This window comes from Gopherus flavomarginatus, chromosome 3 (assembly GCF_025201925.1).
Source record: "Gopherus flavomarginatus isolate rGopFla2 chromosome 3, rGopFla2.mat.asm, whole genome shotgun sequence".
In the NCBI taxonomy this organism is placed as follows: Eukaryota; Metazoa; Chordata; order Testudines; family Testudinidae; genus Gopherus; species Gopherus flavomarginatus.
In genome coordinates, this window is record NC_066619.1 from 49,763,478 (window position 1) to 49,789,744 (window position 26,267).

At 42.4% G+C, this 26,267-nt stretch overlaps 1 protein-coding gene across 1 annotated transcript in view; it reads right to left on the reverse strand.

Moving 5' to 3' along the window:
• ARHGEF28 (Rho guanine nucleotide exchange factor 28) overlaps positions 1-26,267 on the reverse strand; it is a 206,540-nt gene that overhangs the window by 130,173 nt on the left and 50,100 nt on the right. The window contains exons 3-6 of the mRNA XM_050945287.1: positions 22,605-22,752; positions 19,357-19,650; positions 7,943-8,126; positions 5,773-5,953 (exon numbers count right to left, since the gene is read on the reverse strand). Coding sequence (XP_050801244.1) covers positions 5,773-5,953; positions 7,943-8,126; positions 19,357-19,650; positions 22,605-22,752 — 807 coding nt within the window. The remainder of the gene's footprint in view (positions 1-5,772; positions 5,954-7,942; positions 8,127-19,356; positions 19,651-22,604; positions 22,753-26,267) is intronic.

Consider the following 26,267-nt stretch of genomic DNA (forward strand, 5'->3'; position numbering starts at 1 on the left):
CAACTGCGGCCCAGGAGGGAGCAAAACTGTCGGCACTTCCTGTTTTCCCTTGAAGCAAATGAGTCGAACCGGGGAAAGCCCCAGAGCCGGAAAATTGAGCACACCACATCCCATCGGAGGGACCACTTGTGACCCTGGAACTGAGGGTGTCCGCCAAACCGTTCTGCTCCCCCAGAAAATAGAACACTATCAGGTGAGTGGCATTGTGAACGCAGAAATCCCACAGCACGAGGGCTTCTCTGCAGAGGGGAGAGGAGCATGCACCCCCCTGTTTGTTGGTATAAAAGACTGCTGCCTTGTTGTCCGAAAGGACTGAAACACACCTGCCGGCCAGGTGAGACCGGAAGGTCAAACACGCCAGGCAGACCGCTCTCAGCTCCCTGACATTGATATGCAACTCGAGGTCCTCCGGCGACCACAAGCCCTGCGTCCTGAGGCGTCCCAGGTGTGCTCCCCAACCTCGATCCAAGGCGTCTGTCACCAGGGAGAGGAGGGCTGTGGCGCAGCAAAGGGGACACCGATGCAGACTTCCTAGGGGTCGAGCCACCACCGTAGCGAGCTCAGCACCAAGCGGGGAACAGACACCACTGAGTCCAGGGAGTCCCTGCCCAGGTGATAAACTGTCGCCAACCAGGACTGCAGCGAGCGAAGCCGGAGTCTGGCATGAACCACCACATAGGTGCACGCCGCCATGTGGCCCAGCAGCCAGAGGCAAACTCGCTCCGTGGTGACCAGGGCGCGGTTCAGTCCGAGGATGAGCTCGGAAATTGCACGGAATTTCGAAAGATACGCTTTGGCGTGTGTGGAGTCCAGAACCACTCCTATGAATTCTATTCGTTGCGTCGGATATGGATGGATATGGATATGGCTTCATTCAAGAGGAAGCCAAGATTGAGAAAGGTCCACCTGATGAAGCACACCTGGGTCTCTACCTGCTCCTTGGAGCGGCCCTTTATGAGCCAGTCGTCTAGGTAGGGGAATACCTGGATGTCCCGCCTGCGCAGGAAGGCTGCCACGACCGCCATGCACTTCGTGAAGACCCTGGGAGCAGCTGACAGGCCGAACGGGAGCACTGTGAACTGCAGATAGATATCAGCCACGATGAACCTGAGGTACCAACAGTGCCGTGGAATTATGGCAATGTGGAAATAGGCATCCATTAAGTCAAGGGTGGCATACCAATCTCCTGGACCCAGGGAGGGAATGATCGAGGACAGGGAGACCATGCGGAACTTGAGTTTCCTCACAAATTTGTTCAGTGGCCGCAAGTCTAGGATGGGTCTCAGGCCCCCTTTTGCCTTCAGTATGAGAAAATATTGTGAGTAGAAGCCTTTGCCCCTGAGCTCCCGCAGGACTGCCTCCACCGCCCCTGCCTCCGTGAGGGACTTCACTTCTAGAATTAGAAGTTGCTCGTGAGATGGGTCCCTGAAGAGGGACGGGGAAGGAGGTTGGTGAGGTGGAAGGGAGGAGAACTGGATACAATAACCCCTCTCTACCGTGCGGAGCACCCATTTGTCCGACTTAATTCAGGACCAGGCACGGTAGAAGTGGGACAGACGTGACCCAAAGGCAGGGGTGGAAGGATTCAGAATCTCAATTGGTAGGTCGCCCTCGACCGTACCATCAAATAGGGGGTCTAGGCCCAGATGGTGGTCTCGACAGGCCAGACGCCCGGCCAGAGGGGTGGCGCTGGTGACGCCTCCTGTCATTTCTGCCCTGCCTGCGCCCCAGCTCCTGGCGAGTCTGTGGCTGGTATGGGCGAGGGGCCGCCTACAGCCTAAATTGTCTGCACTGGGTTGCGGGGGTATGCAAGCCCAGCGAGCGAAGCGTGGCCCTCGAGTCCTTTAAGCTATGGAGACGTTTGTCCATTTTCGCCGAAAACAGCATCTGCCTTTCGAAGGGGAGGTCTTGAATCATCTGCTGGACCTCATAGGGCAAGCCCGAGACCTGGAGCCAGGCTCCCCGCCGCATGACCAGGCCTGTGGCCAGGGTGCACGAGGCTGAGTCCGCCGCATCTAAGGCAGCCTGGAGGGAGGCTCGAGAGATCAGTTTGCCCTCCACCACTAGGGCCGAAAACTCTGATCTCGAGTTCTGGGGAAGGAGCTCTGCAAACTTCGACATGACCGAACACGTGTTATGGCCATATCGGCTTACTATTGCCTGTTGATTGGCAATGCGGAGTTGGAGTCCCCCCGTGGAGTACACCTTTCTACCAAAGAGCTCAAGTCTTTTTGCGTCCCTGCTCTTCGGTGTTGATCCCTGAAACCCTTGATGCTCCCATTGGTTAGCTGCATCTACTACCAGGGAGTCCGGGAAAGGGTGGGTTTACAGGTGTTCATGCCCTTTAGAGGGGACGAAGTAGCGCCGCTCCGTCCTCTTGGCGGTAGGGGCCAATGAGGCTGGTGTTTGCCATAGGGTGCAGGACGTATCAGCTATAGTCTTTATCAGCGGGAGGGCCACCCTGGATGGCCCTGGGGGGGCCAGAATGTCCACTACAGGGTCCACGTCCCCCTCCATCTCCTCCGCTTGGATTGTGAGGCTTTGAGCTGCTCGCTGAAGCAATTGTTGGAGGATTCGAGTGTCCTCTAGGGCTGGTGCCACAGCATGCCCAAGACCGCCTCGTTCGGGGAGGAGAACGAGGAGATTACATGGAGCGGCCCTTCCTCCGGTGCATGCAGCCCCTCGGGATCCTGCGGCACACGTTATTGAGGTTGAGAGAGACTTGGCGTATCATGCGGTGCCGGCGGAGCCTGAATGAAAGCTGTTGCTGGTGCCGCTGCCCGGTTAGGGGGTGCAGAACTTGACGATGGCACACCCCTGCCCGGCGACGGGGCCGGTGGGGGAGGCAGCTGCACCGGGGCCACCGACGTCAAGGACACCGAAGCCGACCGTGACAGAGGGCCAAACGCCTGGCCTACCCACTGATGGTAGGCCCAGGGAGTCCAAAACGGCCACTGCGAGGGCGGCTGCCATTGTTGCTGCCACTGCAGGTAATGCTGGTGGCTCATACCTGACACCGATCTCCTGCTCCGCGACCAGCTGGAGTGATAGGAGTCTGCCTCTGAGTCTGAGGTGTCTGAGTACGAGGACCTGGGGGGAGCAGCGCCTGGTGCCGAAGGAGAGCAGTGCCAAGGAGCCTCTCATCTGGTCCTGTGCTGTCTTCACAGCGCGGTGCAGGAAGGGAGGTGACAGCATGGATGGCTTGCCTCTAGATTGCACTGGTGGATAGGCCACAGTAGACAACTCCCTACGATGCGGGGAGGCCGGTGCTGGGAGACCCATTAGGCCTGAGGTCACCTTGAACACCTCCGGCGTCGACGGGGAGCATATGTCTCCGCTGAGGTCCAGGGAATTAGGCTGGCCCAGACTCGACCGCCCTCTCTGCGGTGCTGGAGTCGACGGAACCACCAAGGGCTGCAGCCCAGCCTGTCCGCTTACACCTGCAGACGGCGTCGGCCTCAGATCCCGGTGGGGTGACCGATCCCTCACCAGCTTCCTTCTCTTGGTGGGCAGCAGCGAAGGATAGCGGTGTCGCACTGAGGCAGACTTCCTATGACCCGACTCCGGCCAGTGCCAGGTTTTCGACGACTTGGGCTTGGCCCTAAGTCCTGATGCTGATGCCGGGGCACTCCGCACAGAGGACGATGTGCTGGGCCCCGCCTCGGCCGGTTCTGGATCAGAGGGTGGTCATAGGGCCGCCACCATCAGGAGGACTCTAAGTCTTTGAGCCCTGTCCTTAAGAGTTTGCAGGTGGAAGCTTTTACAGATAGAGCACCGGTCCTTTTGGTGTCTCCGAGGTACCTCAAACACACAGAGTGCGGGTCACTCTTGGGCATGAATTTCCCACAGTTCTCGCAGAGTTTGAACCCGGGGGACCCAGGCATGCCCCAGCGAGTGAAGACGACTCTGGGGGGGGACCCCCCCAACTACGAAAACTATATACAAAGATCTAACTAACTAACTATAAAATAACTGAATACACGAACTAAAAATGGTAAGGAAAGGACACTGCCAAAATGCTATGCAAGAGAAGTTCCAGCTAGCTGTCACCGGCGGTAAGAAGGAACTGAGGGGGTGGAGGGTCGGTGGGCCCCTTTATAGGGCGTTGTGGTGGCACCACTCCAGGGGGCACCTGGGCCGACCCTACGGACGCTGCTAGGGGAAAATCTTCCAGCTGGCGTGCACGCACACGCGCGCACCTACTTTGAAAGGACATGAACAAACACTCAAAGAAGAATGTGTTTTTACCCTGTACTTTCCTTAGCCTAAGTTAGCTAGATCAGACCATCCACTTGGGGTAATCATTTATCAAATGGAGTTCATGACAATTTGATTTCCTAAGCTCTAATATTTAAATAAGAAGATTGTGTGCTTTGGTATAGTGGCTTGTTTCTGCTAGCTAGGTTTCACTAAGCCTACTATTAAAAATCTTGCATCACTGAAAGGATGATCTCTAGTGGTTTTTCCCAATGAGGAGGAGCTGAGCTAAGCTAAGCTACAGAACAGGTCTGTGTCTGCCTCTTCAGGAAGAGGGAAACCCCACGTGGATGACTGGCAGAATGTTTTACTTATCATAACAATCGTAGAATTTTGCAACCTTTAATCTAAGAATATTTGTCATGGGCACTTTCAATATGGCACATCGATTAGCATTTTCTCCCTTCCTCAACTCACAAGTGCTGCAAAAAACACAGGGTTTGATAAGTGCAAGGGATATAAATAATATTACCATCTTTGTCATGATTTTGTTTTTGCATTAGGAAATCAGGACACCTGCGTGAAAGTTGTTGTACAAGTTAGAGCTATGAATCTGGGACCAGTTTTTATATTGGAAAGCCTAGAAATCTAGAGAATGACTAAATATGAATGTCTGTGTTATAAATCAAACGCATAAAACTGGTGTGTAAAGGTCAAAGTATATCATTTATCTCACTGTTAGTTTAAAAACCTAACACCATTTTGATAAATGCTTAAAAATAAACAAACAACAGAAAAACAAGACATGGGGAAATAAAGCAAAAACAGAAGGAAAATGTAAAACAATAAATAATAATAATTTTATGTAACCTTTTAATCCAATAATCTGATATAGACAAAGGCCCAAATTTAGGAAAGCAGTTAAGAACACGTCTAACTTTAAACATATGAATATTCCCATTGAAGTCAATTACACTACTCACCATGCTTAAAGTTACACTTGTGCTTACGTACCTCACTGAATCAAGACTAAAGTTACCAAAATACCGTACAACAAACACAATATAAATGTCAGCTCTTTGGAGCAGGAACTATCTTTCTTTTCTGTGTTTGTACAATGACTAGCATACAATTGGGTCCTGGTCCATGACTGGGGCTCCCTGCTGCCATAAATAGTAACAGCAACTTAAAAAAAAATACCTCCCACTTCAAAATATGAACACAAATGGAAAAGGCAAGATTAAAAATCAGAGAGCAAGAGTTTTACAAGAAAGGTATTTACCATAGGGTCATTCTAAAAACATCTCTGGAAATACAAGAGCTTTATCAAGTACTCCTTTAACATTTTTTCTACACTTCAGTTTCATGCGTGAAAACAACCACTTTAGCACAGATGAAAAGCTAATGACAATAATCCTTTGTCTACAACACCAACACACTTACCATCCCTAAAACCTGCACGGTTTAAACTAAGAAAGAGTGCGACCCAAGAAAAACATATTGAGTATGAATAGCAAATGGTGCAAATTGTCAAAAAAAATATGCTTCTATATATTCTGCTAATTTGGCACCAACCTTGTAAAGAAAGGTTCTATCCCAGAAGTATTTCCTGAAGAGCTTAATGTCAGACTCCAGCAAATGTTCTGCAGTGTGATTAAATGTCAGTGTCAGAGTTCCTGATGAATGAACAAACTGTAGGCAAGCACACTCACTGATCTCAGCTCTAGAAATGTCAAACGAGTGACTGCCCTGAAAACTGAAATAACACACTATTTAAATCAAAACATATGCTATGTGCACAGGTTTAATGAAAATACAAACACACAGAACTTTCTGTTCTCATTGGTGCACAGCACTTCAATATTCTAACTTACTGTACAAAAAAAAATCTAAGGCGAACAATATGAAACATCCATGAAAAACATATCTGGGCAAACAAATAGTTACCAATGAATCCAATCATCATAAGGAAATTCTGTTGTTTCGAGCCATCAAAATGAAAAAATGGTTACAGTAGGAATAATGGTAGCAAAATAAAACAGCAACACTAAACAACATCTAGTTTTCCCTACTATTGTAAAATAGAAATAGTACCTTTTCCTGTTAATGTTGCCATATATAGTAGCCTGAAGGAACTGGCAGGCTTACTAGCCGATTACAGTGAAAAACAGACAGTCTCTCAAGGGAGCGCTGCACCGTTTGGATGTTACAAACAAATGAGACATTCATAACAAAATGTACTGTACCAGCTTTGTAAGTCATTTTCTCATGCAAATTAAAGTAGGCATAATACTCACACAAACTGTATGTTGTGCAGAGCCATAAACAAAAGAGCTCCATTCCAAGACAAAAATGTAACTGAATTCTTGCATGTATTTTTTTTTCTGTTCACTTGTGGCTTTTCATTTCTAATGGGGACTTTCTGATGGTGGAATATGATTATTTGGTAGTGCAGGGCAAATACAAATACAATGGAGGTCCTAAACTCCATACATCTGAAACTTCAGATAATTAAGGTTCCTGGAAGCTTCAGTCCTGCAAGTTCAGTCAGGAATGAAGCTCCCTGGCAACTCCAGAAACTTAACCCTGCCTGGGTTGATACTCAGCACCTTCATTTATCCAAACCTCTGTTTACAGATGTTTCAGAGTCCTCCAAGACCTTAGTAAAAGTGGGGTTCAATTGTACTTTTTAAAACAAATTTCCTTGCTCTGGTTCCTATCAGCACTTTAGATTATTAAAACACAAACCTGTAAGAAGTTATTTTGATTTTCACCAATTAAACAGTGTGTATACTTTTTCACTGCTCCTTTGCATCTCCAGAACTTGGACAATGAAAATAAACTTCCACTTTTGAGAGCAGTCACTTTCATTTTCTAGTTCTGGGTGCACTAGCGCTAGACCAGCGTAGCAATGCTTGAATTGGGCTGCAAACACTACAGGGGGATGACTGTTTAAAGTTACTCAAAAAGCGGTTTTCAATTTATCTTCCCATTTCATGAAGCATTTCTACGAACAACAGATTTTTATAACTCACTTTTCCCCACCAAAACTTGTAATTGGGACTTAGTAAACAATTTTGCCGATGCACAAAAATGAATAAAACACAACTCCCTCCTTTTTGCCACATTGATACCGCAGGACTAACAATAGTAAAAATATATTTTTGTCATTAAATTAAGCAGATTTAACTCTGACTATACAGAGGGAGCAGCTCAGAGGACTAAAAAAAGGTGCCATTTCTACATCACTTTTCAGACTAGAAAAGTATATTAAAGACTATAAACACTCAGATAATCATGGAAAAATAATTACATGCTACTGTACAATTTTGTGTTGAGGTCCCACAAGTCCAAAATAACAGTGATATTTTTAAAATATTAATTCTTAAAGCAATAGACTTCAGTCAGATGCCAAACCTAAACTATTTACTCAAAAAGGACAAATAAAATAAATCCCTCATGTATTTATCTAATCAAGCCAGAGTTTAAACCAAATTTAGATTTGTATGTTTGCCATTATATTACTGTTAAAAATTTTACCAATTTTGCCACACATCTAGAATGGAAGACATATATGAAACCTTATTTTAAACAAGAAACAAAATTTCACACCTAAAACCACAACACTGCCAACAACCAACAAAACAGAAATAAACATTCAGTTTAAACTATTTTGAAATAAACATTTTGCTCTTCAGTTTTAATGGCTAATAGTTTAACAGAGGTAACAAGCCATTGCACTCACTTCATGAAGATTTCAACAAGTCTGGAGTGTCCATTCTGTGAAGCCAAATCTAATGGTGTTGCTCCACCTTCATTAGGTAAAGCTAATGCCAATGGCCCACCAGGCTGAGATAACAGGAATCGCGAGAGTTTAACCAAGCCCAATCTTCCTGTGAGATGAAGCAGCGTTTCTTTGTGATTAGACTCTAAAAAAACACAGGTGTGTATTTGTTAGTAAGCATCATATAAATCTTTTCAAAGTCGGTACAAATACAAAATACATATAGTCCAAAGAGCCACTTATTCCAAAAGACAAAGAAAATGCTTGGAGTCTGTATTTTCCACATCTCAACTCTCTCTGTGTACAGCATCTAGCACAACGGGGCCCTGATTGCTAACTGGGCCCTCTAGGCTCTACTATGCTACAAAATTATAAACAATAAGGCAGCTTTCCAGCTGCTTTGCGTTTCCTCAACAGCACAAAACAGACACAGCTGGGACCAAGAATCTAAAGCAGTTTCTTTACAAGGCATGTGATTTACCCAATAAGGCTGTTTATAAGTACAGCAGAAGATTCTTAATGATGTAGATATGCAGATAAAATGTACAGGATGCATTTCTTTCATTTCTCTTTTCAACATGGTGGCTGCACCTGCCTGTTTTTCCTCTCACCTGCCTCTTTGTTCTCTGCTTTTTAACATGTAAACATCAAGGTCAATGGAGGGTGAAGCTTAAAGGATAACAGTGAACAAGACAGACTGAGTCTCTTTCTGTCACGTCCTACCTTCATATTTCATAAAGAAAATGCTCGGGCAACAAATTAAAAAAAAAAGTGGGCCTGAAGCTCAGATTTTTCTTCTATTCTGTTCTACACAGGTTTTTAGAGTGCACCTATAACTGTAGTATCTGAGTTCCTTCCAGCAATGTAACTACACATCTGTCACATGCTGGTTGTTCTCTCATCCTCTACCCAGAGGGAGAAGCATGTGTAGTGGAGATTTTGGTAGGTTGGTTTTGTTTTTTGTTAAACATACCTGTTGCTAAGCGTTTACGGGGGGTCAAGATCAAACAAATATCCCTTGCACTGGGAGCAAGAAGTGGTGAGGTTTGTGAGGGAGGGAGTTCATTCCACAGTCCCAGCCTGAAGAAGTTTCGTGCTTTACTCTTATTCTTGAGAGTTTTGTTATGCCAGAGGAGTGAAGTTGACGATCACAGTCTTCATCCTAGAGCTTTAACTGGTATGCTGGGCCAAGCCATGGAGCACTTTAAAGATAAGGACTGAGAGACCCTGAACTTGATTCAAAATTCTATGGGAAGCCAGTGTAGAGAGTGGAGGACAGGTGTGATGTGCTCACAGTAGCCTGTGTTGTTGAGGAGACATGCTGCAACATGTTGTACTAGTTGATGTTTCCTAACTGCTGAAGGTTTCATGCCCAGGTATAGCATATTGCTGTAGTCTATACAAGAGGTGAAGAAGGCATGAACAACTGAGGCCAGGTCTTCAGCCAACAGGGTGGGACTGAGTGTCCTATACAACTGGAAATGCTGGGGAGGCAGGGAAGGATAGCTCAGTGGTTTGAGCATTGGCCTGCTAAATCCAGGGTTGTGAGTTCAATCCTTGAGGGGGCCATTTAAGGATCTGGGACAAAAATCTATCTGGGGATTGGTCCTGCTTTGAGCAGGGGGTTGGACTAGATGACCTCCTGAGGTCCCTTCCAACCCTGATATTCTATGAAAGCTCTGTTCACAGCCATTGCTCTGTGAGAGCTCAGCAGAGCAAGGAATCTAAGACTACAGACTGAACTTATCAATTGCAAACCTTCAATCAAAGGAGATTGCACCTATGCCTGCAAACTCCTCAAAATATTTTCCTCTGACCAGCATCTTGCATTCTGATTTCAACATGGAGTTAAATGAACAGCTAGAACTATTAATATGTTCGATATTTCAGTTTAGTCAGTCTATAGTCCTCATAACAACAATCATCAAAGTCCGAAGGAACAAAAATCTCATTTTGGGGCCACTGGTTTCTGCAATTCAATTTAAACATTATCTCATGAAGTAAATCCATTTTTCTGAAATAAACAGGATGAAATTCAATAAGGACAAATGCAAAGTACTCCACTTAGGAAGGAACAATCAGTTGCACACATAGAAAATCAGAAATGACTGCCTAGAAAGGAGTACTGCGGAAAGGGATCTGGGGATTATAGTGGACCACAAACTAAATATGAGTCAACAACGTAACACTGTTGCCAAAAAAGCGAACATCATTCTGGGATGTATTAGCAGGATTGTTATAAGCAAAACACGAGAAGTAATGCTTCCACTGTACTCCACGCTGATTAAGTCTCAATTGGAATATTGTGTCCAGTTCTGGGCACCACATTTCAGGAAGAATGTGGACAAATTGGAGAGAGTCCAGAGAAGAGCAACAAAAATGATTAAAGGTCTAAAAACATGACCTATGAGGAAAGACTGAAAAAACTGGGTTTGTTTAGTCTGAAAAAGAGAAGACTGAGAGGGGACAGGATAACAGTTTTCAAGTACATTAAAAGGTTGTTACAAGGAGGAGGAAGAAAATTTTTTTTTCTTAACCTCTGAGAATAGCACAAGAAGCAATGGGCTTAAATTGCAGCAAGGGAGGTTCAGGTTGGACATTAGGAAAACCTTCCTAACTGTTAGGGTGGTTAAGCACTGGAATAAATGGCCTAGGGAGGTTGGGGAATCTCCATCATTGGAGATTTTTAAGAGCAGGTTGGACAAACACCTGTCAGGAATGGTCTAGATGATACTTAGTCCTGCCACAAATGCAGGAGACTGGACTAGAAGACCTCTCGAGGTCCCTTCCAGTTCTACGATTCTGCTCAATTTGCACAATCATTTAGAATATGTTACCTTCTACCGATGACAATGAAAAGGTGTGATCCATGATTGAGCTCTGTGTGTGTGCGCGTGTGTATGTGTGTGTAAATAATCCATTAATAAAGAGCAGCAGAGGTTTGTAAAATTTATGCCCCACCACAATAGTTACAACAAATAGAGTGACAGAAAGATTACTCAAAAGAGAGACAGGGTAGCTGGTCAAAGAATTAAATAATTATATTACTCAAGAATACTGCCGAATCAACCAGTGCAATCACTGTAACAACAGACAACTACAGTGGCTTAAAATTGAGAATGGGACAGATTCTACCATCAATACAGTGAATAGTCCCTTGCCCTATGATGACACCTTTTATAAACTTACCATAGGCATTGCGGTAACTTATTTATTTGTAACTTCAAGACATATCAAAATATGTTTTATATTATAAGGTACTTATTACTTAAAAATCACATGATAATTTGGCCAGTCAAACTGCATGACTGCCTCAACATTAATCACGCTATACCACTTAAAGAAAACACTTTGAACAACACACCTGGCTCTGTAACAAAAACTCAGCCCACTATAATTGCACTGGGGGAGGAAAAATGAAATTTAACAAAAATCATCCCTTACGTTAAGTATAAGGTAAACTAGGTGATTACTACTATTTGTGTGGGAGTTTTCAAAAGTGACCACTGCGCTTGGGTTCCCCAACTTTTGGGTGATCCACCCCGAGACATCTTGTGCTTGATTTTCCACAATACTGAGCTCCCTTAAAATGCCCCAGAAATCTAGGTACTCGGAATTGATTAACTAATCACTTGTGAAAAGTTAGGGACGACAACAAACACTGCCCAGAACAAAGAGGAAATAAATCTTTCCACCCCATATCATCTAAGCACATCTCAGAGGACTTGAGAATGGCCATGGCCACCTCTAGTCTATTTTTTTTTCTGCCTTGAAAAATAATCATGCTTAAATGGGCACAATCCTGTTTTATCAGTATATTTTAAGAGGTTTAATAATCCTGGATTTTCATGGCTTCTTAGAAGCTGAAAGATAATCTGCTTCCATACGAAGGGTCAAGTTCTGACTGCTCAGTGCTCAAAGGTTCACTCCAAAACTCACATCAAGTGATGACAGCATGGGCAGAACTTGAGGAAGTTTTGAAAATGTACAGACTGGCAAAAGGAAAAATGAAAAGAGAAAGAAAAATGAAAAAATGGGTGGGACAAAAAACAAACAAACAAACCTGGGCATCATTCATTCTATTGCATTCAGTTGCAAAAAGAAGAGGGGAAAAAAAAAGACAAGACTGGGGAAAGTTTAAATTAAAAAATGGAAAGATCTGAAAAGGCAAAAGCTTTTTGGAAAAGTTTTCAGTTTTGAGAAAAGGCCATTTTTCATTAAAGAACTGTTCCCCCTCCCCTCCAAGATCTGAATGAAAGATTTAAACTATTTCTAAACACAACAGTATGGCAGTTGTTTAACAAAGGCCTAGATGCTACAAAAAAAAGGTAGTGTTGGGGAGGGGATATGCCCGCTAGACCTTGTTTTGCATCAGATCTTGATTCCGCTGCCAAAACACTGTGTTCGAGCGATAAAAATCTGAGCCAAACAATCTGTTTTAAACATTAAATAAATCCTTTTGTTCTTACTGCACCTGAATCCCTTCCTCTGTCCAAAACAATAAAAGAACAAAACAAATATTTCTCTCTGACAGAAATGACTAAGCTCTTTCTGGGCTATGAACCTCATTCATTTCCTGGAAGGAGACCGAAAACTCCATACTTGTCACTTGAAGAAAAGACAGAGACACCACAACAGGCCGACAGTTTTTCAGTTTTTCCTGGCTCCATCTTCCTATGAACTCCTAATGCATTGTCAGACCTTTATATTAGATAAGAGATTGTTTATAAAATGTTCTTCAGTATACCGCAGTCCTGAAAAACTTACACACATACTTATCTTTACACATTGTGAATAGTCATGTGAGTTGACTTCAGTGTGACTAATCACAGCTGGGTGAGTAAGTCTGTGCAGGATCAGAGCCTTAGTGCAATGTGATTAGACTGGATGACCTCTGCTTGTCCAATACCACAACCCCCCTACAATAACCTTGCGACCCCTCCACAACTCTTTTTTGGGTCAGGATCCCTATAATTACAACACTATAAATAGCCGAAATTATGAAAATTACAATTTTAAAAATCCTATGACCATCAATTTGGTAGGGTCCTAATGATAATAGAGGCACAGCACAGAATCTCCCACATGCAGTCAGCAGGGGATTTCACACACAGGTCAAATCTGCCCTAGAAACTTTTCTCAATATAGCAATGTCGTTACAGGTACACATTCTTTGTGACATCCCAGCAAACCCCACTAGTGTAGCTACAGTTATACCAACATAAAAGCTCTTTTGCCTGTATATTTTATTTCACTCAGGGAACAGATATATGCTATACCAGCAAAAGCACTTGTTTGTTGCACCTATGCTAGGAGGGTTTGCTACTATGCCAGCAAACCTTCTCTAGTGTAGCCACAGCTTTAATTATGTTTGCTTGTTTTGGCAATTCCAACAAGTTCTGAGGCAACACAAGGGGTCTGTCAGCAGAATGGCTACTATAGAAATGGAAGGGAAATATCAAACACATTCAAAAGTTGTCTAGCTTATTATTATTGCTGTTATTTTCTACTGAGCACTGAAAATGTGCCTAATGCGGAGAGTTTAGAATCTCAAAAACAAATATTGAGAAGACAACAGAAACTGCCATAATGGAGCAGATCCAAGGCCCATTCAGTTCAATAACCCATCTCCATCAGAGGCTAGTACCAGATGTTGCCGAGGAAGATGCAAGAAACCTTCTAATCCCCAGTAGTCAGAGATTGGCTTAACCACAGAAATATTAAGCCTGTTTCAAAATTTGTTAGCACTAGCAACTGTAACTTTCACTTTTTTAAAAAAGCAACAAAGAGTCCTGTGGCACCTTATAGACTAACAGATGTATTGGAGCATGAGCTTTCATGGGTGAATACCCACTTCGTCAGACACATGTGGTGGAAATTTCCAAAGGCAGGCATAAATAACCACATGCATCTGACGAAGTGGGTATTCACCCACGAAAGCGTATGCTCCAATATGTCTGTTAGTCTATACGGTACCACAGGACTTTTTGTTGCTTTTTACACAGCTACCCCTCTGATATTTTCATTATTTTTTTTCTCTCTAAAAATGTCAAATCCCTTTTTGAACAGCCCTTTAAAATCTGAGATGGGGTGGGGTATGGAGTGGGGGATACCAGAAATCGCTTCCATGCTAACTAAGTTATGCATCCAGTATTTCCCCAAATCCTTGAAGGAGAACACGAGTTTTGCCAATTCCCCCACCTTTCTTTCTCAAAATACCAAATTTTAATGCAAATTAAGTGAGAAAGTCATATACACAAATGTTTTGTTCAATTTAGAGCAAGGATACAATGTGGATAAGCTGGGTGTGAATAGCTGAGACTTATCAGGAATGACTATTATCACAGGAAGTACTAGTAAAAAGAATTACGCCAGTAGACAAAGAAAAATAGATAAAGTCTAAAATGTCACAAAATAATGAATACTGTTCAGAAAAGTAGATGATAAATGCAGTGGGTTTGAATTTTCTACCAGCTTCTCCTATAAGAGCTATTCCTAAGAAATAATTATGACATATTTATGAAATAGGAAATCAGTGTTGTTTATGATAGAAAATTTAATATGAGCATAGGCTACTTCCCTTGCTATATCTATAACTGATTTTCAAGGTGAATAATATTCATGAAAATTCAGAAACAGAAAATGCTGTTGCTTCCACTAATGGTTCCAAACTTTAAAGAACATTATTTACCTTGAAAATTATTATGGTTTGTGACAAAGGAAGTAGCAAATGTTCTTATTTCATTAATAGCACAGTTACAGTCATCCAGACAGACAATCTTAACTCCACCCTGCAGCAGACCTCTGAAAACATCCTTCTCTCTCTCATGGGTCTGCAAACTGTATGGGTGAGTGCCACAGCCTGTTCCCCACAAATCCTACTCCACTGACAAAATAGGGAACACACTGTGCAGGGATCCTTGCAGAGATTTTCTTGCCTGGCCCAGACCTCTCCCACAGGTTTGTGCCCATGGGAGGGTCAATTTGGGCTGACAGATTTCTTTCAGCAATTTCTACAGAACCCCTAATCTCTATTCTGATCTACAGGGGTTTTCTATAAAGGGAATAAAAAGTACCTATCACAGGAAGTATTTTAAAATATGAATTCTAGAGCTGCTTGAAAAAAAATCCAATTTTTTTAAACAAATTGATAAAAAAAGGGAAACATTCTCTCATTTTCCGGCCAGTTTTAATAAATTCTGTGCCTTAATCCACCTCAGTGATTAGCATCCTGCAGGGTTTTTTCTTCAGAAATAAAGGCTACATTTTTTTTTAAAGGGTATTTGACCACATGGAGTCTCCTTTAGCTCTGGTTGCGACTATGAAGCAGAACATCACGACCCCTCAAGTATTATGTATATGGGTAGCCGGTGATATTGCTTTCTGTGTGTGCAAACACCACTTATTACAATAATAATTTATGCTTCCTGAAAGGTTCATGCTTTTATTAACCGTTCATTTTTCAAGTTTAAATAATGCGGCTAACAAGTTCTGACCTGTGTGACTGTATTAAATTCCTGGATTGTTTAGAACACTCAGTAGCCAATTCAATTTCTCCCTTTATCCAGCCCATTTTATACACTTACAAAGGGATTACAAGAACTGGTTCCAAATACCAAAACTCTTATGAATAAATTATTCTTTTGACTGTATTTCCATCAAACCATATGTCTCTAAATACTCATTAAAAAAATGAGGTCCAAAAACACCATAAGGTAGAATAATTTCCTCCATCAATGTCATTCTAAAGTCATTTTCGTTGAATAAACACTCTGGGAATCGGTAACAGCAGCCCTTTGAAAACTAACAATTCAAACAAACAGCTCTTTTGTCTGATAAATGTGTGGTCCTAATGTAGGTACAGTACTCTTATAGTAACTGATAAGCAACTAATTAGTGAACAAATCATGTATATTAGTAGCTCTCAACCTGGGATAAGAGAAGTTAAGATACTAGTTATACAAGAATTTTTTTTAAAAGAAACATAAGAAACAAAATAAAACCATACACATAGAAATGAGATGAAAAGAATACAGTGAAGGGAAAAGGAAAAAAACATGCAGTGTAGACAAAGAAGTTGACAGAAATAAAGTCAATCAGCTTATATGCCATGTGTGCAGGGGACTGGACTAGATGACCTCTCAAGGTCCCTTCCAGTCCTATGATTCTATGCACACACACGCGCACACACACACATACACAATCCTGCTCAGTAATTTGTAAACTTGACAAGTAGTGTGAGAGAGATGCTCCCTGACAACTGAGATTATATGCTCTTTGGGACAAGGACTGCCTTCTGGTTGGGTGTTCACACAGAGTTTAGCACAATGGGACCCCTGATCCATGTTTGGAGCGGGGTTCCCAGGCAATAATGAAATGCAAATAATGAATAATACAGGACCCATTCAGACATTTTTCATTGGCGCATGTGCTAAAAAGGGACAAGAATAAGAGCTCATATAGGTTATGAAAAAGCAACCCAGTATAACTACAACCATGTAGCTAATACAAATGTCCATGATGTAGAGACACTGCAACAGTACAAACAGGAATTGCACCGGTGCAATTCACACCAGTAAGTTAGCAGAGCAAGTCACCTTGGTGCAAGGTTTAACTTACCATTGCAGTGCACCTACAATGTGGGGTTTGAAGCGCTGTAGCTACACTGGTGTACATACCCTGATGCAAAAAAACAAACAAGAGACAGCTGTATAGAATAGTGACACTGTGAGAAAAGCTGTTCAGAACACTGCAAATCAGAAGGGATCAGCAGGAGTAATCAGAGTTCATTTTCCTGAGTGAATAGATATATTCTCTTCTTGACTCATGTATATCATTCCGTGTTAGCAAGAGATCTGCACACTTATGGAGAGAAGAATGTACCCTATCATGCCAAATAAATACAATTAAAGCCCTTGCAGTATTATGTGTGCTACATTCCTGACTATAGAAGTGAGGGCCCTCACCAACTGTGCTACCAGTTGTGGGGAGTTTTATTCAGGAACCAGCAACAAGAGAATCACTGCTAACTTTAACAACCATGACACAGGTATAAGGTGAGAGCTGGTTTCACAGATAGATAAGTACCACATTAGAGACTGTCACCACTGCCTTGAAATGCACCCAGAAGCAAACAGGAAGACAGTACCAAACTTTACGTAAGGCTGTTATGTGCTCAGAACAGTTCACCCTGCATAGGTGAGAGGTATCCTGCACATGCTGATGATTCCATGTGGTCTTCAAGGGGGATGGACTACCTACTGACTATGAGTTACTGGCTAAGACAGAATCACAGGTTACAGGGAAAATCTAAAACATAGAAAGTATCCACACGACACAACTGATAAAGAAACACATTTGGGGCAAAGTGATCCCATATTTCAAACAATTACATTTAATGCAGTAGTTGGGACACATTTCCCAGCTTTATCACTGCATTTGAGGCTTGTCAGTCTAAAACAAAGTGGAAAGCATGTGCAAAAGGTATGAAAACAAAAGGTAAAGTGAAGCCCTTTCAGACTCTTCTGGTAGTGAGTAGTGCAATATGCAATGAAAGGAACATTTTGAAGTGAAATTGCTGGACAATAACTACAAATTAAAGAAATAGTCCAGTGATATTTAGATGGAAGCTGCTATTTTCACAGGAGTTCCTAATACTGGCTGAGACAGTCTCACGACCCTCTGACTTTAAAACTCAGTAGGCCTAGTAGAAGTAAGTGAAGCTGCAGCAAGTTTAGTGTGAGCAGATGCCATGCACGTGTCTCAACACAGCTCTGGCTTTCTACCTCAGCATATAGCTCTGTCTACTGACATTTTAGACATGGTCCTCGCTAGGACCCCAAACTAAAACCCACTATAGTAATGAGAAGATTCCCATTGCCTCCTGTGACCTTGGATCAAGCCCTTGATTAGAAACTATGCTCAACCACAATGTAGTTTAATTATGTGAACCAATGTATAGTACACATGAGAAGGAAACAATTGAACACACTCTTTCTTATCGCCTAAGCCATCAACTCACCATACATGTGCGCACTAATTCAATGCACCACACAAGCCACCCTACCTTAAAAAAAAAAAACACTCTTCAGGTATATCCCTAATATCAAATTTTGTAGGGAAAATAATCCTATGAATTAAACCCATTTTTTAAAAACAGATTTCCAATGTCCTGAAAAACCTTTTTTCGAAAAGAACACTCCAAAGCAGGATGAAATCCATTACTATCTACAGACATAGCGGAATTAGAAAAATCTTGAAACAATTCTCACTCAATAAATAGAACGGGGTGAAACTCAGTGGTTTGGTTTCTCAAATGTCTTTTTTCCATCTTAGGTTCACATGGGGTTGCTTGTCCTCAAATTTTGAACAATTTCAAGTACTCAAAATAAACTCAGACAAATGTACCAGACTGTCAGTGGAAAACCCGTGAAGCCATCAAGTTTCACATGGCTTACAAGCAAAGCAATAAATCAGCTGGGTCTAAAGAAAAAGTTCATGCTCCTCAGCAAACCTAACCCCAGTTGTGTGTTTGTAATGAAACCTGAAACCAATGCTTCACCTGATTTCATTACAAAAGTTTTAGTAATACAGTTCAAATAAAGTACTGTGGCTATTTTTCATTCTACGTTCTTTCAGCGCACAACCAGCCACATGCATCTGAGGAAGTGGGTATTCACCCATGAAAGCTCATGCTCCAAAATGTCTGTTAGTCTATAAGGTGCCACAGGATTCTTTGCTGCTTTTAAAAAATCCCATGCTTCCCTAGTAGAGCATATTATATATTAATGATGAGTCCATCTTGTGCAGGGGTGGCCCTGAAACCTATGGAATACTTATTCGTCAAGGAGTTAATGCAATCCTAAGTGAGGCATCACTATTGATTGTACTGTGGTAAACAATATGCATAGTCACTGGTTAGAATTCCTGTACTGAGACATTCTTTTGCCTGTTCCATGACATCATAATTTGTTTACATCTTCTTTTGTTGGTGTAATCTGTTTTTCCTTTTTTCTTCTTTAATATTTCATCAGTTTGGAATCAAGGTGGAGACACTTCATTATTATAACCCTTGGTTTTTTTGAAGTGTCAACTATGTCAGCAGTTGTAGACAGGCATTATTCATCAAAAGGACTAAATTCACAGTAAGAGTCAATGTACAAAGGGTTCTTTGACAGACTGAATTACAATAACAATGTGATGCTACAGGAAAAAATTGAAGCCTTGATTTCCCTTATGATGGGGAACTTATGTTCAGAGAACAGTAAAATAAACCATAGGGATGTGGAATCTGCTATGAAAGGTCACAAACACTAGTATGAATTGTACAGGTACAGGAAAATTACAGTTAAAAGCTTTTAAATGAAAAATCCTACCGTCTTCTGAACAATTTCCAAGGATGTTCCATGTAGGTGGCAGCTCTTCATGAGCTATGGCCAGCATCAAATCATGATCCAATGACTGGAAATCTTCCACAGTTAGCCCAAACTTACTGAGTAGTGTCTGGTGACTAGTAGAAGTGACGCAGTCAAAGTGGCTAACCAGAAAATGAGATAACTTGCAAGACAGATTCTGTTTGTAAGTGACAGAACAGCAGCCCAAGGTCACAGGAGAATAACCCTTCATGTACATGACCACAGAGACTGAAACGGTTTCTTGGCATCCATGGCCTGAAATATAACATAGATTAATTATTAACACATTAGCTACTTTTAGAATATATATTGCTCTTCCCTCATCTCTTTTTTAACCTAAGAAATACTTTGAAAATGTATCTGAAGTTGCTGTATTTTACTTCCCTCCATTTAAATCCAGTTGTTAAAGGGAATCTATCAATCACTTTTGGTCACAAATTTAAAACTAACTATACTGTTAACAAATGTCCTCCCAGTTATACTGATGTATTTGGTTTCAAAACTAGACTTTCCAGTCCTGGGTACTTTAACATGGTCTGTTTAAAAACACTTGTCAGATTACAGTAAGTGCTGAATGCCCCAATTCAAAAGCATGAGGTGGCTTAGGGCATTTCAACACCTACAGTAATTTAAGAAAAAAAAAGAGATGGGAAATGGTAAATTTAAATTATCTGAGTCCTAGAATTCCTTTCACAGTCTTGGTTCTACCCTGTAGAGTCCTCAGTATTCATCAGCAGTGAGAGACAGGGAGAAAGTGAGAGACAGGTAGGTGGTCATTGGCAGACCACATCTGAGCATGGGTGCTAGGTGAACAGATCCCAGCATGCAAATTTTGGGGCCATGCACAGCTAGGTACCTCCAACCCCATACCCAAAGCATATCTGCTAGGTCACAGTGAGTAGGGGTAAGGAGGGGGGAACAGAACTGGGAGCAGTGAATGGACGGGGCAGCAGATGTCACCTGCAGGGTAGCAGCTGTTGGCATGTAAATTAAAGATGCAACAGTCATCTGAATGGAAAATTACAACTTTCAGCGTAGGACGAGTATAGATGGTGAGTTGCCCCCAGTGGCAACTTTTTCTATACCTCCATTCTGCTCTCCTAGCAAGATCAGCCCTTTATTTGTGACTGTTGTCACCGATCATGGAAGCAGTTTTTTGGGTCAGAAGCAAAAAAAAAAAAAAAAAAAAGATAACAGCAAAGAAAGGGATTCCTGAGGGACAAGGAGTGAGATCACTGGGTTTTATTTATTTTTAACATGGATTTTATACCCACTGATCTCCCCAGAAGCTTTCCACAAATGTATGTCTCTATTTATGCAACCACATTTTTGACAACACTGATTTAAAGCAATTTTAAGCTTTCAATTTACGGCTGGAATTTTCACAGGTGCCCAGCTGTGTTAGGAGCCCACTCTCCTAGACACCTAACTCCGTCAGGCTCTTTTGAAAACCCCAAGGTTAGGTTCTAAATCTGAGCTGGCATACGGACATCTTAGAAATATCTCTACAAGAGCTGTGCACTGTTCTTATACATCCCACATGAGTGAACGCTGAAACCTTCTGATACTATTTTAAAGGGGAGATTTTAAAACGATGTAGGTATGCATCTAATTTCTGCATACTACCACTACTACTACTACAATTGTTCATACAAATCAGTTAACACGCAAAAAATGGGCAAGTAAACAAGAAGCAGTGATAGTGGTCTTTAAACATAAAATGATACAAAGTATTTTTATTTGGCAACTTTGCTAAGTAAAGTTCTGTTACAATATAAAGACTATTCAACTTTCAATCTCTGTTTTACTCTCCCATTATCTTCTATAGGAATAGGTAGCAGGTTGAGTGTAGTCTGTGGCCCTATGTTTTTATTTCTTGTCCACAAACAATTTAAAAACAAATTCATTCCTCTATAAAAAATTAGTTGGATACCCTGGAATAAAACATGACATTACATTTCTTTCATTTTATTCCATGATAATCTCTTCCCATTTAATGAATTAAAGAAGCAGTCGTGGGACAGCACAGAATTTTTCCTTTTAATCAACTGCCAGTTTTCAGAATCTAAATCTCCTCTAGTTATTGCATAAGTAAATAGGAACGAGTAACAAGCAGAGTCTAATGCACTGGCAAAATGTATTTATATCTGCTATTTACTAACAAACGGAAAGTTCACAAGTCATATTTTAAAAAAAACAACAATCGGTTTATAGCAGCCAAGGGGATAATCTCTTTTTAAGGCAGTAAGTGGGGTGTTAGGCTAGTCCAAGTTCACACCCTTCACTGTGAAGCACCAATATCATACGTTTGCATCCCACTCCCCTTCCACATGTATCATCAGCTTAGGCAATGTTCCAAACACAAGTGTTGACAACTTCCTACTAAAAGACTTCAAATCAGAAGAGAGAATTAAGAAGTGATGCTCCCCAGGACTGCACCTGGGTGCCACACTAATTCCAGAAGTCAAATAAGTACAGGCATTTCTCACCCCACCAAAAACAAGAGGGTTTACTTACTCACCAACAAGTGTGTTTCCCATTCTTTTTTCTCCCTCCCCCCACAACCCAAAGAAACAAGCACTTAAAATGCAGAGGCAGCTCTAGGCACTTAACCTGAACCCTGCCTCCTTGGATCTACCTCCCATAATATAATCTCTTCACATCATTTGTCAAATGATACAATGCAGGCTGGAATTGTCCACAAAACCTCATACCACAAAGCCACATACCCAGCAAGCCACAGAGCGGCACACACATAATCTAGACCTGGACAAATCCACAATTCTCAGTAAAATCCCTAGAGCAAGCCAAGATTGAAGAACTGGAAGAACTTAACCACTACATCCTAGGATGGCCCACAGACTGACACAGAAGGGTTCTGCAGGCTTCAGAAGTCCAGGAGCAAAAGACCTGGGCTGAGACTTGGCTTGTTTTGTAGACTTAATAATCAAGTCACATCTGAAGACCACATGCACTGTACTGCTCCCCCACTGCAAACAATATATAGTGTTGCAAAAGGCACAAGAGAGCAGAAACAAGACTAACCACTCAAACTCATCCCCAAAGTCCACCCCACCACACCATGTTTCCCATTATAAAACTTAATAAGAAAACACAACTATGTCAAAATATCAGATTTTAGTTCACATCGAAAAGGAAAGTGGGGATGGGAGAGAGCAATAAAAATGTGATATAACAACCGTGCTCACCTGGAATGATGGACTGAAGAGCACTATCGTTAATTCGCTCAGCAAACGTTATATGTCTCTGAGTGGATCCACTGTAAACAAAGTAACATTCAGCATCTTCTGGGAGGTAAATATCTTTGTCAAACTTTGCACATACAGTTATCTGTCCCTGAAAAAAGAATATAACTTTGTATACACCCAGCAGTGTTCTAATAGCCAATAAGTCTACTAATATATATTTCAGATTTTAAAAGTTTGTTGGTTATTTTTCAACTCTGCAACATACAGTAGTTCAAATAAAAATCTGCTATTATTCATCCCTGTTCAGAAGGCAATACTATATTTATCAAACTGTAATGGATAGGATTAACTTTTAAAACTTTTTAAACTAATTCCTGTACTCCCAATTCATACCTATAGAAAAATATCAAACTTTTAACCAAGCATAAATAAGTGTGTCAAAATAAGTAGGCCAATCAACCAGTGTATTTTAATATTCATGAGAACATTCTATAAAAAATATAAAATGTCTCCATTCTGAAATTTATTTTATGCTAATTTATTTTAGAATTTTCTTCAAATGAAATTATCTTATTGTTAACACTTGGTTGAAAAAAAGCACTAATATCGCTCTCTAGTATGATTGTGCAAGATTGAAGAAATACGAGGTCCTAGAGAGAGCTGCCCTTTTTGTTTCATTTTTAAATAATCAATAGAAAGTAACAAGCCAAGAAAAATCCACTGCACAATAGCTTCAAAAAAAGCACAGGAAAGGGATCTGAAAGCAAGCAAACTAACAAATGTCTGCAATTTCTGAGGGAGGAAATTTAGATGAAGTTGTATTTCCTAAAAGAGAAGAACAGCTTGCTTCACAAGGGTTGCTGGTTGCTACGATTACTTTTAATAAGGCACAGACAGAATTGTCTGAACATGTCACTAAATATGTATTTTACGGAAAACAAATTGCATTAAAACATCACAATCTTTCATACTTCAAATGGATATCTGAGCTGCATCTATTCAAAACAGGTTCCTAACTGAGTGAACCAGAAGAGAACTTTTCAAAAGAGTTTCAAAAGATTATGACCATTTACACCAATATACAATAAAAATATTACATGTATATTGTGCCCTCAATTCACACTTCCTCTGGTGCTTTGTAATTATCAAAGAAGAAGCATGCAGTTAAGTACTTGAGGTGTCCCTATAAACATCAGTCCCCTCTTTGCTTGCCAACCCTCTTGATTTTCACTTTAGTTTATTTCTGTGTCTCAGTTGAAAAGCAGAATCCAGAAAGTGCCTCTTAAGGAAGGGCTTCCATGGTATGACACCTCTGACCAAGTCTTCGGAGTGGGCACCGTCACCCACTCCTCACTCAGACTTGCCTGAATTCTTTGTTGCCCTTCTCTCTGGAAATGGCTCATGGCACTTATGAGTGCACAGTGTCTTCAATAAAAACAAGTGTACAGAAATTAAATAAAATTAAAGCAAATAGTGTCAGACTACACATCATCTTGTTTAGATACAAGATTTATCCTAAGTTACATCCTAAATGTGAGCAAAGTTTAAAGCCTAGCACACTACAGCCTGCTCTACGCTACAAAGTTAGGTTAACCTAAGCCACCTGCATTGACCTAGCTGTGCATGTGTCTACACTTTAATGTAATGTTTTGAAATGCCTTTTCCTGACTGTCCAATCAGGGGAACACACCTAGCAGCTCTTCACCGCTGTGTATAACTGCCCAGCTAGGGTGACCAGATGTCCCAATTTTATAGGGACAATACCGATATCTGGGGCTGTCTCTTATAAAGGCGCCTATTACACACACACACACACACACACACACTATGCCCAGCTGACCATGCCACTACACACTCAAGATGCACTCTGGCCTGGAGCAAACAGAAGAGATTGTATCTTACGGGCCTGAGTCTGTGCAAGCACAGTTACGGATCAGCTGTAGAAACATGGACATCCATGAGCAGATTGCTTGGGGGATGCAGGAAAAAGGGTATGACAGGGATCAGCAGCAGGGCCAAGTGAAAGCCAAGGAACTGCAGCAGGCACATCAGAAGGCCAGGGAGGCCAACAGGCGATCTGGTGCCGAGCTGAAGACCTGCTGTTTTTACAAAGAGCTGCATGCCATACTTGGGGAGATGCCACAACCACCCTGCATACCACCATGGATACTTCTGAGAAGCCCAAGTCTCAGATTCCCTGGCATGAACAGCAAGGACAAGGAAGAGTTGGAAGAGGAGGAGGAGAGGATGGAGGACGGGAGACCAGAGGTGGGGTGGGGTCCAGCTGCACCGCAAGCCAGGAAATATTTGAGACTCCATCTCAGTCCAGTCGGATGAGCACAGGTGAGCCCAACACAGGAGAAGGAACCTTGAGTAAGTGTGTACATTTATTTCCTATTGCAGTGACGGTGCTCCCAACTTAATAGGACATGACTATCAACTTTTCATTAATTTACTCCTACTAGAAGAGGTAGCAATACAACATAGAGAAGTAGTGTTATCTGCTTTTCATTCCCCTACAGAGTTAGGGATGTCCCTTGAGTCCTCCTGAGAGACCTCAATGAAACTTTCATGGAGGTGTTCTGCAATCTTCTGCCAAAGGTTTCAAGGGCTGGCAGCCCTATTTCTGTCTCCACAACAGGATGCTTTCCCCACGCTAGTCGGCGATAACTTTGGCAGGCACTGTTGCAGTCAACAGACTAGCAGCATACAGGTGCAGGCAGCTTTGAGATGCCAGCTGCAGCTATGCTTTCTATGTATTTGCTACCTGAGTGAAATATCAACTAAAATCACCACCTGTTAAATAGTGGTGCCAGTATCCAGTGCCATTGCCCTATATTCATAGTTTCATGCAACCAAACAATTTCCTCCTTATTTCTTTCACATCTGGCAGACTATTCACCCTGGCAGGTGCGCTGAGTGGTGCCATACACAAGCAATCCCAAGCAGAAGTGTCAATCAGCATGTCTTGTATAAAACTTTTGGGGTGCAAACGAAGGGAGTTCTGAATCTGAACTTTTGCTTTCTGTTGTGCCTATGCTAACAATGGTATCTGTGCATGGTTTATCTGTAGCTGCTGCCCTTGCGGTCTGGAGGGGTTCTCCCTCCACACTTGAGCCAGATAAGGAGAGGAAAGAAGCAGACTCAGGATGACCTGTTCAGCAAGATCCTGCAACCCAGTGCTGTATCAGAGAGTGAACAGAGGGCCTGAAGGCATAGGTGCCAACTCCATGGGTGTTCTGGGGCTGGAGCACCCATGGGGAAAAATTAGTGGGTGCTTTGCACCCACTGGTAGCCAAGCTCCCTTCCTCCCCTGCCCCACCACCTCCTCCTCCTCCCCGAGCGCGCCGCGTCCCCGCTTCTCCGCCTACCTCCCAGCACTTCCCGCCTGGCCATCACCAAACAGTTGTTTTGCAGCATTAGCCCACCCCGGGAGTGGGGAGGGGGAGCGGAAACGTGGTGTGCTCAGGGGAGCAGCCTAGAAAGAGGCGGGGCCGGGACAGGGATTTGGGAAAGGAGTTGGAATAGGGGCAGGGAGGGGGCAGAGTTGGGGTGGAGACTTTGGGGAAGGGGTTGGAATGGGGGCAGGGCCTCATGGAAGGGGTGGAGTGGGGGCAGGGAGGGAGATAGCAGGAGGTCGAGCACCCAGGGGAAAGAGAGGAA